Source organism: Botrytis byssoidea (assembly GCF_014898295.1).
Source record: "Botrytis byssoidea strain MUCL 94 chromosome Unknown BBYS_013, whole genome shotgun sequence".
Classification (NCBI taxonomy): Eukaryota; Fungi; Ascomycota; class Leotiomycetes; order Helotiales; family Sclerotiniaceae; genus Botrytis; species Botrytis byssoidea.
In genome coordinates this window covers 963,590-975,801 of record NW_024065854.1, presented here as the reverse complement: position 1 = coordinate 975,801, position 12,212 = coordinate 963,590, and the positions used below count along the sequence as shown (strand labels likewise).

Genomic DNA, 12,212 nt, shown 5'->3' with positions numbered 1-12,212 from the left:
ACCAACCATACCAAAATTTCTGCGGATCAAATCCGAATCTACCAATTTGACTCGACATCTCCATCATCACCACGCCGCCTACCAACTTCTACAATCCGAGTTTTACTCAATCCTGACCCCGTTGAAACAATAATGCGATAGCAAAAAAGTTCAGCATAATTTCAAGCATATCCTCAAATAACTTCACCTGTCTATGCATCATTGCCGGTAGCACATAAACAGTATGCCCATGATGTCCAGCGGCACGTCGATCAAGGCGCAAGTCGTCGACAAGATTCCGAAGCGGTTCAAAGAATTGAAATTCGGAATCCAGTCAAATCAAGACATTGTCAATCAGGGCGTTATAGAGGTTTCGAATAAAATGCTATATAATGTCGACGCTGGTCGAACTGCTATTCCACACGGCCCTGTTGACCCAAGATTGGTAGGGGAAATCCGTCTTGATCTATAAATTTTACCTACTAACACGCTCTTCCAGGGGACTTCCAGCAAATCTGGGCGTTGCGATACTTGTGATAAAGGCCTCCAAGACTGCAATGGTCATTTCGGACATGTCAGATTACCGCTTCCAGCTTTTCATATTGGGTACTTGAAATTAATTATCATGATTTTACAAAACGTTTGCAAGGTAATTTGAAAGCCTGATCTACCTGCGAGTAGCCGGATGCTGACCTTCAAAGACATGCGCCAGAGTTCTACTCACTGATGCCGAGCGACGACAATTTTTGAAAGAATTACGAAAGCCGGGTATTGATAATCTGAAGCGCACGCAAATCTGTAAGAAAATCAACGAACAATGTCGAAAAGCAAGTCAATGCCCTCATTGCAATGCTACCAACGGTCAGATCAGAAAAATCAGTCCCGTTCGATTGGCACACGACAAATACACAAAATACAACAAGTCTACTGCAGCTAAGAAGGTAGTTCCACCCGGAATGGCTGAATACCAAAAATCCTTCGAAGAAGCAAAGAAGCACAATACAGAGTTGGAGAAACATGTAAAGAAAGTTTATGAGGATTTGCACCCATTGAGGGTGCTGAACCTATTCAAGTTAATTACGCCGAGCGATTGCGAACTTCTCGGAATCAATCCCGCTGAAGGTCGCCCTGAGATGTTTCTATGGCAGTTCGTTCCGGCACCCCCAATCTGCATTAGGCCATCTGTTCAGCAAGATGGAGGAAGTAATGAGGATGATATTACCACCAAGCTTGCCGAGATTGTTAGCATGGCCTCTTTGCTAAGAGCAGCACTACACAAGGGTCAGGCAGTCCAAACAATCATGGAGCAATGGGACTTTCTTCAACTACAAATCGCCATGTATGTCAATAGCGACGTTCCAGGTCTTCAGCAACCTGGTTTCGGAAAGGCAATTCGGGGATTTTGTCAACGGTTGAAAGGAAAACAAGGTCGTTTCAGAGGTAATTTGTCTGGAAAACGTGTGGACTTCTCTGGACGAACCGTCATTTCTCCCGATCCTAATCTTGGTATCGATGAAGTTGCCGTTCCTATCTTGGTGGCAAAGAATCTTACATATCCTGAACGGGTTCAACGTCAGAATATCGAGAAACTGCGTCAGTGTGTTATCAACGGACCGAATGTTCATCCTGGTGCGCAGCAAATTATCAAGAAAGATTCCAATCACAAGATATCTTTGAAATTTGCTAAACGGGATAATGAGGCAAAATTCCTCAAGATAGGAGACGTTGTTGAAAGACATCTTGAGGATGGTGATATTGTACTTTTCAATCGTCAGCCATCTCTGCACAAGCTCAGTATCATGAGTCATTATGCCAAAATCAGACCCTGGAGAACATTTCGTCTGAATGAGTGTGTTTGTAATCCCTACAATGCAGATTTCGATGGTGACGAAATGAATCTTCACGTACCGCAAACAGAGGAGGCGCGAACTGAGGCAATCAATCTTATGGGAGTGAAAAACAATCTTTCCACCCCCAAGAATGGAGAACCTATCATTTCTGCTACCCAGGATTTCATCACTGCAGCTTATTTACTCTCCAATAAAGAGAACTTTTTCGATCGCAAGACCTTCACAAACATTTGTATGTATATGGTCGACGCAAATCTTCATTTGGAACTTCCTGAGCCAGCCATTTTGAAACCGCAAGCCCTTTGGACTGGCAAGCAAGTTTTCAGCATTCTCATGCGCCCAAATAAGCAAGACAATATTCTCGTTAACGTTGACGCAAAATGTCGAGATTTTGTACCAAGTATGGTACCAACAGGGTTTGCAAATGATATGGAAGCCAACGACGGATGGCTAGTAATTCGGAATTCAGAAGTAATGTGCGGTCTCATGGATAAGAGCACAGTTGGATCTGGAAAGAAGGACTCTATTTTCTATGTCATTTTGCGAGATTATGGTCCAGACGCAGCAGTTGTGGCCATGAATCGGCTGTCTAAGCTTTCTGCTCGATATCTGACGAATATGGGATTCTCTATAGGAATCAGTGATGTCTATCCTTCCGAAGAACTCAACAAGAGTAAAGCCAGATTGATCGCTGCTGCTTATGTAGAGTGTGAGCAATTGATCGAAAGTTTCAAGAACAATACATTGGAGAAATCTACAGGTTTAAGTATGGAGGAGACACTTGAAGCTAAACTTTCCGGCAAGCTCAGTCAAGTCCGTGGTGCAGCTGGAAAAGAGTGTCTGAGAACCTTATACGCTTCGAGCTCACCGCTAGTAATGGCCAATTCAGGATCCAAGGGTTCAGCAATTAACGTTGCGCAGATGGTGGCACTGGTAGGGCAACAAATTATTGGAGGTTCTCGTGTTCAAGAAGGCTTTCAAGATAGAACTCTTCCTCATTTCCCGAAACATTCTAAACAGCCTCCTGCCAAAGGTTTCGTAGCGAACAGCTTTTTCACAGGATTGACTCCCTATGAATTTATTTTCCACGCTATGTCCGGACGTGAAGGTTTAGTCGATACCGCAGTCAAAACAGCAGAAACAGGTTATATGTCACGACGACTTATGAAATCGCTAGAGGATTTGTCAACACAATATGACGACACTGTTAGAACTTCTGGTGGTGGAATTGTTCAGTTCCAATTTGGTGCCGACGGACTGGATCCCCTAGACATGGAGGGAAATGCAGTTCCTGTCAATTTCAAGCGGACCTGGACTCAAGCAGAGACTCTTACATGGAACAATGAGGAAAGATCACTTCTACCATACGAAGTTACCAAACAATGTGCGGAACACTTGGCAACATTTAAAGCCAAATTTTCTAGGTTTGGGCTACGCAATGGAGAACCATTAAGTTATGACGATCCCAGCGACTACGGTGTGGATGAGCATGATGGTGGCCGGGAGTTCCTTGCTGCTGTCAATAAGTTCATCGGAGAAAAAGCATCACACATGGGTAGAGTACGTACGAAGGCTGGGCTTCATGATTTCGTAGATGACCCAGAAGCTACGGGCATCCTTCACAACGAGAAAGACGAGTGGCCAGAATCAAGAGATTATGTCAACCAAGTTGCCAAGGTTTCCGAGACTACATTAAAGAAATTTTGCGAACTTTGTCTAGAAAAGTACTCCAGAGCCAAGGTTGAACCAGGTCACGCTGTCGGAGCTGTTGGTGCACAATCCATCGGAGAGCCGGGAACACAAATGACCTTGAAAACTTTCCATTTTGCTGGTGTCGCTGGTATGAATTTGACAGCAGGTGTACCCCGTATCAAGGAAATCATCAACGCTTCAAAGACGATTGCTACGCCATTCGTCAAATGCCCTCTGCTCAACTCTAAAGAATTGGAAGTAGCCCGTCTCGTCAAGGCTCGTATGGAGAAGACCTATCTACATGAAGTTCTTCACTTCGCCGAGGACATGTGGTCAGCGAAATCTGCCATAATCTGTCTGGCTGTAGACACGGAATATTTGGTAAACAGACAAATCGAAGTTACTGTAGAGAATATCGCACATACCATTTTGAAAAACAAGAAACTCAAGGTCCGAAGCGAGGATTTACACGTCAAAGGGAATTGCATTTTCATCAACGTTACACACGATGGTAGCGCTCCCACTACAGCTCGAGGAGCTGCAGCTAAAGTAAAACCTTCCCTCGATGAGGGCGGTTCTGACCTTCTACTTCGTGTACATCACCTCAAGCGCGCTGTACCAGAATTGGCTATATCGGGATATCCAGAAGCCACAAGAGCTATCATCAACACATCTGAAGATGCGGTGCCAGAGTACACTGTCGTCGTCGAAGGATATGGTCTCCGTGCCTGTATCGGAACTGAAGGTGTCGACGGCACCAAAGTCAAATCTAATAGTGTCATGGAGATGCGTGATGTCCTCGGTATTGAAGCCGCTCGTTCCACAATCGCCAACGAAATTGCAACCGTTATGGCAGACATGGACATCGATCCTCGTCACATGCAACTCCTTGCCGATGTCATGACGTACAAGGGAGAAGTGTTGGGTATCACACGTTTCGGTCTTTCCAAGATGAGAGATAGTGTGTTGCAACTTGCATCCTTTGAGAAAACACCAGATCATCTTTTCGATGCGGCCGCGGGCATGAAGACAGATAGAATCGAGGGTGTTAGTGAGTGTATCATCATGGGACAGACAATGGGCGTTGGTACAGGTGCATTCAAGGTTGTCAGAGCATTAGATCTTACTCCGGAGGATCTAAAAGTAAAGCCAACGCTTTTCGAAGATGCATGGAAAATGGATCAAAGAGAGAGAATAAAACTGAAGAGAGCAGCCATGAGTTGAATTTACGATAATGTGGAGACATGGTGAAATGATGGAGTTTATTGGCGAAGATTGGGTTACACACTTGAACAAGAGATTGGGGGAATTTTTCCATTTTTTGGTGTTGTCTTGAGCGCGAGCTTGTCTATATAGTATAATACCCCGCAAATTAAAAAAGTATAAAATCGTAAATAGACAGATTAATCATGTTACAATTGAGAATCACAATGTCCCAAGTAATATACATAAATTTCCGCTCAATTTCATCATGTAGATCGATACCGATCTCCGAACTCAATCCAAATCCCGGTAGTATGAATGTTCCAAGTGGAGTCAATATAACAAAATAGAATTCACCATCAAATTTGACCATTCTATCGTCCTGAAATTATTAGCAATTTAACCTGTCCGTGCTATGCCAATCCAATTGTGCATGTATACCATTACCCCGTTCCCTCAAACCCCTGTTCCAAAATCCCCTAGTCCGATGCTCATAACCATAACCATAACCATAACCCGTTGAAACAAAACAAAGTCCCATCGAACTCCTCGCTACAAGAGTTCAAACACCCCACTCACCCCCTCAAACGGCGTAATCGCACCCCCCACCGCCTTGGAATCGCCAAAATATCTAATTCGATATCGACCCTTCTGAGCCCACTCTTCCGTCTCCCACGTGATAGTTACTTCGCTCGTCCCCAGAATCTCGCTTACTTTCCTCCACTCGAATATGAGACTCCAGTCACTATCGTCGTGAAGTCGTACCCATCTAGAGGTATCGGGGACGAACATTTCGATAGAGGCATAAGTTGATTCGAGATGGAGGTTATTGCGTGGATTGGCGCCGATGAATGTAGCGGTTATGATGGGAGAGGATGAAAGGGGATACGAGGGGGAAACGTCGGTTTTTACATCACCGTAGGAGGTGAAGATGGGGTGGCCATCATAGACAACGCCGGTTATGAAGGAGAGGGATCTGTTGACGTTGTTTGGGGGGAGCGGGCCGGGTGGAGGTTGAGAAATGGACGTTGGACTCAGGAAGGGGAGGTGGGAGAGTGTGAGGTTGATGTAGGCGTTGAGGGTGTAGGGACCGTAGAGAGTGGAAGCGCCTTCGTAGCGTTGGATACCGTATTCCTCGGGAGTGGCAATGTAGTGTGTGTAGCTATTAGCTGGGCCTCCAATGACCACGATTGGGTCTGGAGAGGATGAGTCTGAGAAAATGGTTGATGCGGCGGAGTCGTGGATGGCTTCTTTCCAGCGACGACCAGACATCGTGGTTGCTTCTCCAGGACTGACAATGATGAATAGTTGTCCTACTCGAAGTAATTGCACATCGACTACATTGGGTGTCCACAAATAAGGTGTTATGATCTCGCCAACGTCAAGTAAAATAGGTTTGGGGTAATGGCAACGCTGTTGTTGTTTGCTTGGTGCCTTGATGAGACCAGACACGACACGCCACACGGGCGAAGCATTTGGTGTATTGGGATCATTTTGAGTGAAATCAAATGCACCTGGCCCATCAGAGGTTCCAGCCGCGAATGAGTACCCCAAAGCAGCTGGACATGTATGAACGTAACTTCCATTTTTCAAAGGAAAGGAGAAGTTTGACATGTCTTGAAATGTATGGAACGATTTTACGGACGATCCCGAAACAGCAGTCAACTTTGTGTCAGCCTCGTCGTATAATTTCTTAGCAGGCTGAAATTGCCTCTTGCCAACTTCGTGGCAAGACGATGCACCATTATCCTTTACGCGGAAGAAAGGTCCACGAGCATGGCAGTACTGACTTTTACCATCACTGCACGTGCTATTTTCGAAACTACATTGCTGCCCTGATCCGTCTTCACACCAAGCACCAAGAACATTCGGGCTTGTATCACCAACATTGGCTTGCGAGAACCCGGCTACAAAACCTTCAGCTGCGTTGTCCTCCTGAACTACACTCTTTTCGAAGAGATCTGCAGCGACACCTTTGTTGTCTCCCGAAATAAGAGTATTGTTCCCCAGCATTGAAGTTCCGTGTGTGGGAAACCATGTCAGAATCCCAATATTCTTCCCGTCAGAAGCTCGTGAGAATTTCAAAAGGGTGAGGTCCTTCTCAACAGATCCATCATCCTCAGTACTAGTATTGTACTTTGCTCGTTCTTCTTCCGGATTTGCCAAATAGGCATATAAACTTCGATTGATATTGGCCCCAAAAACTTTCGTCGAACCGACATTCAGATATCCAGGTTGAAGGCTGGTATGAGCTCTTTGGATAGACAAAACAGCTCCATCTACTATAGCCTGATAACTCTGTTTACTGAATCCTTTGCTGGTAATTTGGGGTAGTAGGTAATTCAGCCATGCCCCGGGACCAGAATGAGAATGCGTGCCTGTCACGGCTACATTCTGTTGTCCATACACAGCATAATCGCTACCTAGATTTGCGAGACCTTCCAGTATCCCATATCTAACAGCAGTATCTCCCGATTGTGTATCCAGAACGAGATAGACGAACCGGTCTTCCGGCCGGTCGATATCTCCTACGATAAAAGCTCGAGAATAGAGGCGTTGTCGTAACCCCGATCCAACTTGCTTGGTATCTGCATATCCCATCATGTTGATTTCCACAACTGGACTAAGAAGTGTTAGTATTATATTACGGTATTCAAATGCAAGATTCGTACCCAGTGATATCTGCTTTCCCAACCCCCAGTAAATACTGACTCCCCTCTGAACTACCATATTGTTGATTCCCGGTATTTTTGTGATCCCCATCGGCCCATACCCAAAGCCCCTTTCGCAAAGATCCGCCATTGAAAGAATCACATAAACATAATATAGTTACGACAACGATAATTGCTCCAACGACATTCATCCAAAATCGATTTGGGCGGGAGTTATTCTGTCTATGCTCACGTCGGTTCTGGTCGAGAAGACCAATCTTCATTTCCGGATCCCGCTCCATGGTTTCAAAGCAAACAATACTTTGTAATTTTAATGACAATATAGTCCCTTTGGATTATGGGAATGTCAATGCTTCATCCCATGGTGAACGATGTAGAGTTGGTAGCTTAAAGCTTGAGGCGGGAGTGGCGGCTGGTTCCTTGGTACCCAGTCAAGCTCCCTTAGTGGAGCGAGCCTGGCGCGCAAGGCAAGCCCACCAGTGGGTGCATGGACTGACGGGACACTTCCCAATTTTCAATATTTTTCATAAATTCATTCTTCAATTGTTTGATATCAGAATTCGTATTTTGATTGTTTCATCTCTATTCAAGAATTGTAACAATTCCTAAAATAAATGATTCAATATATCAAAAGATATTCACAAGTTTATTTTTGTACTGTCCCGTGAGTCTGTACACCCACTAGTGGCCTTAAGCTTCTAGGCGTGTTTGACTTGCACATGAGAAATTTATATTTATTATATCGAACAAACAAACACATAAATTCTTACCAAGCACTGATATTCCAATTGCAAAATTAGTTGATACGATCTATCACAATTCGTCTATATCGAAAATATTCATTAAAAAAACACGAAAGGCAAAATATAACCTGGAATTGGTGATTATACAAACTTCAACCAAATCTCAAGCTCCCTCGAATCAAATACCTCGACCTCAGAATCCATCAAACCAAACTCCAAACTCCACTCCAAAATGCCTCTCATAAACGAAATCCACGAATCCCTCCCATACATCGACATCGAACCTACCTCCTCGGAACGCGCCGCCGCCGAATCCCTCATAACCAGCTCGCTCGAGCCCGACTCCCTATCCACTCCACACCCCTCTCTCCCGGCTCTCCTCCCCTCCAATCTCTCCCCCGCCTTCACCGCAGAACACGCTCGCATATCCTCTTCAACCCCTCCACCCCCTCTAAAAGCCATCGACCTAACCCGCTACGAAACACTCTCCCCCGCGGATTCGACGCTCCCAGCTCAGACTCTCCTCTCCCAAGCCTACACCTCTCAAACTTATTTAAGTACGCGTCTTACCAATCTCTCTCTCCTTGATCAGTTTGGTAAAAACGCTTGGTTAATTGGAAACGCGCAGTTGGAGGATATATTGAAGGGGTTGGAGAGGGAAGTCGCCGCAAAGAAAGATGAGATTGATCTTGTGGTAATTGGGAGGAAGAATGCGCAGGAGGCGGCGGAGGCGGAGATTAGGGGTCTAGAGGAAGGGTGGAAGAAGGGCATCGGAAGGGTGTTGGAGACAGAGGTGGCAGCTGAAGGTATTAGGAGGGAGATTTTGGACAGGAGAAGAGCAGGTGCTAGCTAATTCTGAGTTGGCGGCATGTAAGATGTGGGATAGAGAGGAGGGAAATGGGATGACATTACTAGCCGGGCTCTGGTTGAGACTATATGATATCTGAACAGCGAAGGGTCAAATATGGACAAGATCTAGTACCACTGTCAAGGTGTTTATATCTACGGTTTTGGTATCTTTGAGGTCACATCACAAGATTATGATTTGAGGCATCAGGACAAAAGATGCATGGTGTAAAACTAATTAGCATTCAAAAGCAGTTCGCTAACGGACATCAATAATACAATTGCAAAGTGATTGAAAATCTGACTCTTGTCTGCATCTCAGGTATTGCCCACTAATAATCCCTAGTCCATTTGATCATCTCATGAACGAACGTAACCTGTATCTGAACGCCATCAAGTAAAACGAATCCATTCCAAACCAACAATCCTTTAATTCTGGTGAAGGGGATCAATGCTCTCCACGCCCTCATATTTTGTTCTTCTCATAATACTTTCAACCGGTCCCAATAACCTCTGGAACCCGTTCTTGCCAAGGGTGGCTACCTTTACTTCGGTTTTGCTAACAACACTAGCAGCTCGGGGAGCATCATTCAGTAACGCCAATTCTCCGAAATAATCTCCTTTGTGGTATAATTTTACTGGGTTCTCTACACCACGCTTGTATGCCTCGGCCTCTCCACTCTCAAGAAGATAGAATGCCTCTCCGGCATCTCCTTCATTTATGATTGAAGTACCAGGTGGGTATTTCTGAGTCTCCAAAGCATCAGCGATTTTCGACCTTTCATAACGGGTCAAAGTTGAGAGAAGTGGCACTTCTTCGAGGAAACTTTCATAGAGACGACGGCGCTGGAATGTTGAATCCATAAGAATTCGGCGGAAAGTTATGCGATCTAAAGCCCAGAGAGTGCAGGAAGCCTCTGCAGATATAACTGTGGCTGCTCTGGGGGCGTTATACATAAGGGCGAGTTCACCAAAGGATCCACCTGGCTCAATAGTGGCTACCTTGGTCCCGAGACCATCGGGTCCTGGTTGCAGCGAGCCACTGGAGTTGACATGTACGTCAAAAGAGCCTTTCTCGACTACGTAGAAGAAATCTCCCTGATCACCTTGCGAGATGACCTAGGTTAAATTAGTGGGGTTCAAAAGGCTTAATATTGAAGCTACACATACCTTAATACCAACGGCAGGAATTGGTTTCTCTACGAGAGCACCTAGTACTTGAGCGCTTTGTTCGTCATCAAGATGACTAAAAAGAAAGTTTCCAGAAATTGATTTCTTCAAGCGTGCTACTTGATCCGGTGTTTTTTGATGAAAGGGTGGAGACCAGTTATCGTTGGATGAAGCTGTCGGGTTGAGAGATTCGGCTGAAACAGAAGTGCGCCTTCCCATGCCGTAATGCTCAGGAAATCCTTCGCTCGCAGGTTTGAAAGAAGATGGTGGAAAGTCTCCAGTACTTGCATCTCCTCCGAATAAAGCTCCAAAAGAAGCTCCAAATGAAGGAACTCCCTTTGAGAATCCAAAATTTGGTGTTGTTGGTGATGTTATCGTATCATTTTCATCCTCCTCTATGACTTTTGAAATATTGCCGGAAACCGCTTGTTCATGTCCTAAACCATTTCCATCACCACCAAAAGGATTGGCGTGAGTTCCAAGCCGACCGGGGAACGTGTTTCCAGCCATTCTCGGCCGATTTGCTGTCCCTGGTGATACGGAACGATATGATCTATTGCGAGATGACAGAAACCCAGTGCGCTCAGTTTCTAGACGTTGACTAAAATAGTTGGCACAGAATTGTAAAATATCGGTAGGTTGGTTTCTTATAATTTCTTGACTGAGGGACTCGATTTCGGTCAAGTACACCGACGGTAGTGACATTCGAACTCGTTATGTGTGGTGAACAGCTCAATGCTTTGTTTACAAACTAGTGAAGATTCATAGAATTGCGACAATGTAATCGAGTGAATCGAGAAGAGGATTCCACAGCAGATAAGGCGGAATTGAGAAGGAGTTGACGGATGAAGTTGGTATAATCTATATGATGGTAGAACGATTTAGTGAGAGCTTATGAGAGGTGCATGCAGTGAGTCAATGTGAAGGAAGCGTCTAGAGGACATGCCACTGACAGCTCGAAAGTTGATGGAAAATGAATGATGTATCCAGAGCAACTTCCTTTCTATTGTGTACAAGCTTCAATGCTTTGTACTAGAATTAATGAGTCCACGGGGAAAGTGGAGTAAAGGTAAACACCTACCAGGACCTTATTGAATAGTTGAGCTTTGAGTCCGACCTCTCTATATTGGAACGAGACTCTAACAAGGTAGGAGATGGAATGGTGTTGGTGCGATAGAAGGTTGCGAGCGTTGAGATGATAATTGAAATGAAGGGTATTAAAAGGAGTTATTGGGGAAGAGTTATCTAAAGAGACTGGAAGGAAGGTACCGGTATCTTGATCGACAAGGCGAGGGGAGGGGGGGAATGGCGAAGCTCTTGCCTACCGTAACAACCCTTCTCGCTTGGATGTGGGGGAGGGAAGCGGTAGTGAGATGGAATAAAATTGATTGGTTTTTGAAGCTTCGATGAAAAGTTCGAGAAGAAACCTAGAAGGAATTGAAACGATCCGAAGAAATAATGCTTGATGTTTGGGTGCGGCAAGGTAATCTTCTCTTATGTACGAAGGAGATGTGGTAGGAGGTATATATGTAAGTATGTATGTAGGTATGTAGGTAAGTGTATATATATATATATATATATATATGTATGTGTGCGAAGATCGACCAAATGGATGATCAAGTCAATAATAACAATAATGATGATAATGATAATACTAAATAGGTCGACATGTACGAGAGGTAATCTCTTGAGAAAGTTGAACAATGATATGATCGCAAGGTCAATATTGGACTCTCTCGATGTCTCTCCCTCTACCCAGATACCTTGACAGAGCAAAGGGTCAAGTAGCAGATAATGTACAATGTATTGGATAAATCAAATGTGTCGGAAAGGGTTCCCATCTTTTTTTTATCGATATTTGGTCAAATACATCTTATATAGAGAGAGGAAAGATTGGCGTCCAAGCTGTGAGAACATTCATTTCAATAACTTTAAATATCAGACATTCTGATTTGCAATGAACAAAGGCTGTATTATTGATATTGCTCAATTGATGGTCTTAGTCGTGGCATCTCCTTCTCCTTCTCCTTCTCCTTCTCCTTCTTCTCCTTATTAAA

At 44.5% G+C, this 12,212-nt stretch overlaps 4 protein-coding genes across 4 annotated transcripts; 2 read left to right on the top strand and 2 right to left on the bottom strand.

Annotated features, from left to right (window-relative positions):
* Positions 1 to 223: 223 nt before the first annotated feature.
* On the top strand, positions 224 to 4,745 carry EAE97_007082 (uncharacterized protein; the record flags this gene model as incomplete). The annotated part of the gene is made up of 3 exons (XM_038877596.1): positions 224 to 424; positions 479 to 628; positions 681 to 4,745. The coding sequence occupies 3 exons, from the start codon at positions 224 to 226 to the stop codon at positions 4,743 to 4,745; spliced, it is 4,416 nt and encodes a 1,471-aa protein (XP_038731786.1).
* Positions 4,746 to 5,276: 531 nt separating this feature from the next.
* On the bottom strand, positions 5,277 to 7,677 carry EAE97_007081 (uncharacterized protein; the record flags this gene model as incomplete). The annotated part of the gene is made up of 2 exons (XM_038877595.1): positions 5,277 to 7,347; positions 7,397 to 7,677. 2 exons carry the CDS (start codon positions 7,675 to 7,677, stop codon positions 5,277 to 5,279), a joined length of 2,352 nt encoding a protein of 783 aa, XP_038731785.1.
* A 694-nt stretch (positions 7,678 to 8,371) lies between these two features.
* On the top strand, positions 8,372 to 8,992 carry EAE97_007080 (uncharacterized protein; the record flags this gene model as incomplete). The annotated part of the gene is made up of 1 exon (XM_038877594.1): positions 8,372 to 8,992. One exon carries the CDS (start codon positions 8,372 to 8,374, stop codon positions 8,990 to 8,992), a length of 621 nt encoding a protein of 206 aa, XP_038731784.1.
* Positions 8,993 to 9,205: 213 nt separating this feature from the next.
* EAE97_007079 (uncharacterized protein) lies at positions 9,206 to 11,476 on the bottom strand. Its single transcript, XM_038877593.1, has 3 exons — positions 11,237 to 11,476; positions 10,156 to 11,016; positions 9,206 to 10,104 (listed from the first exon to the last, which is right to left on the bottom strand). The coding sequence occupies exons 2-3, from the start codon at positions 10,858 to 10,860 to the stop codon at positions 9,415 to 9,417; spliced, it is 1,395 nt and encodes a 464-aa protein (XP_038731783.1). The 5' UTR covers positions 10,861 to 11,016; positions 11,237 to 11,476; the 3' UTR covers positions 9,206 to 9,414.
* Positions 11,477 to 12,212: the final 736 nt, after the last annotated feature.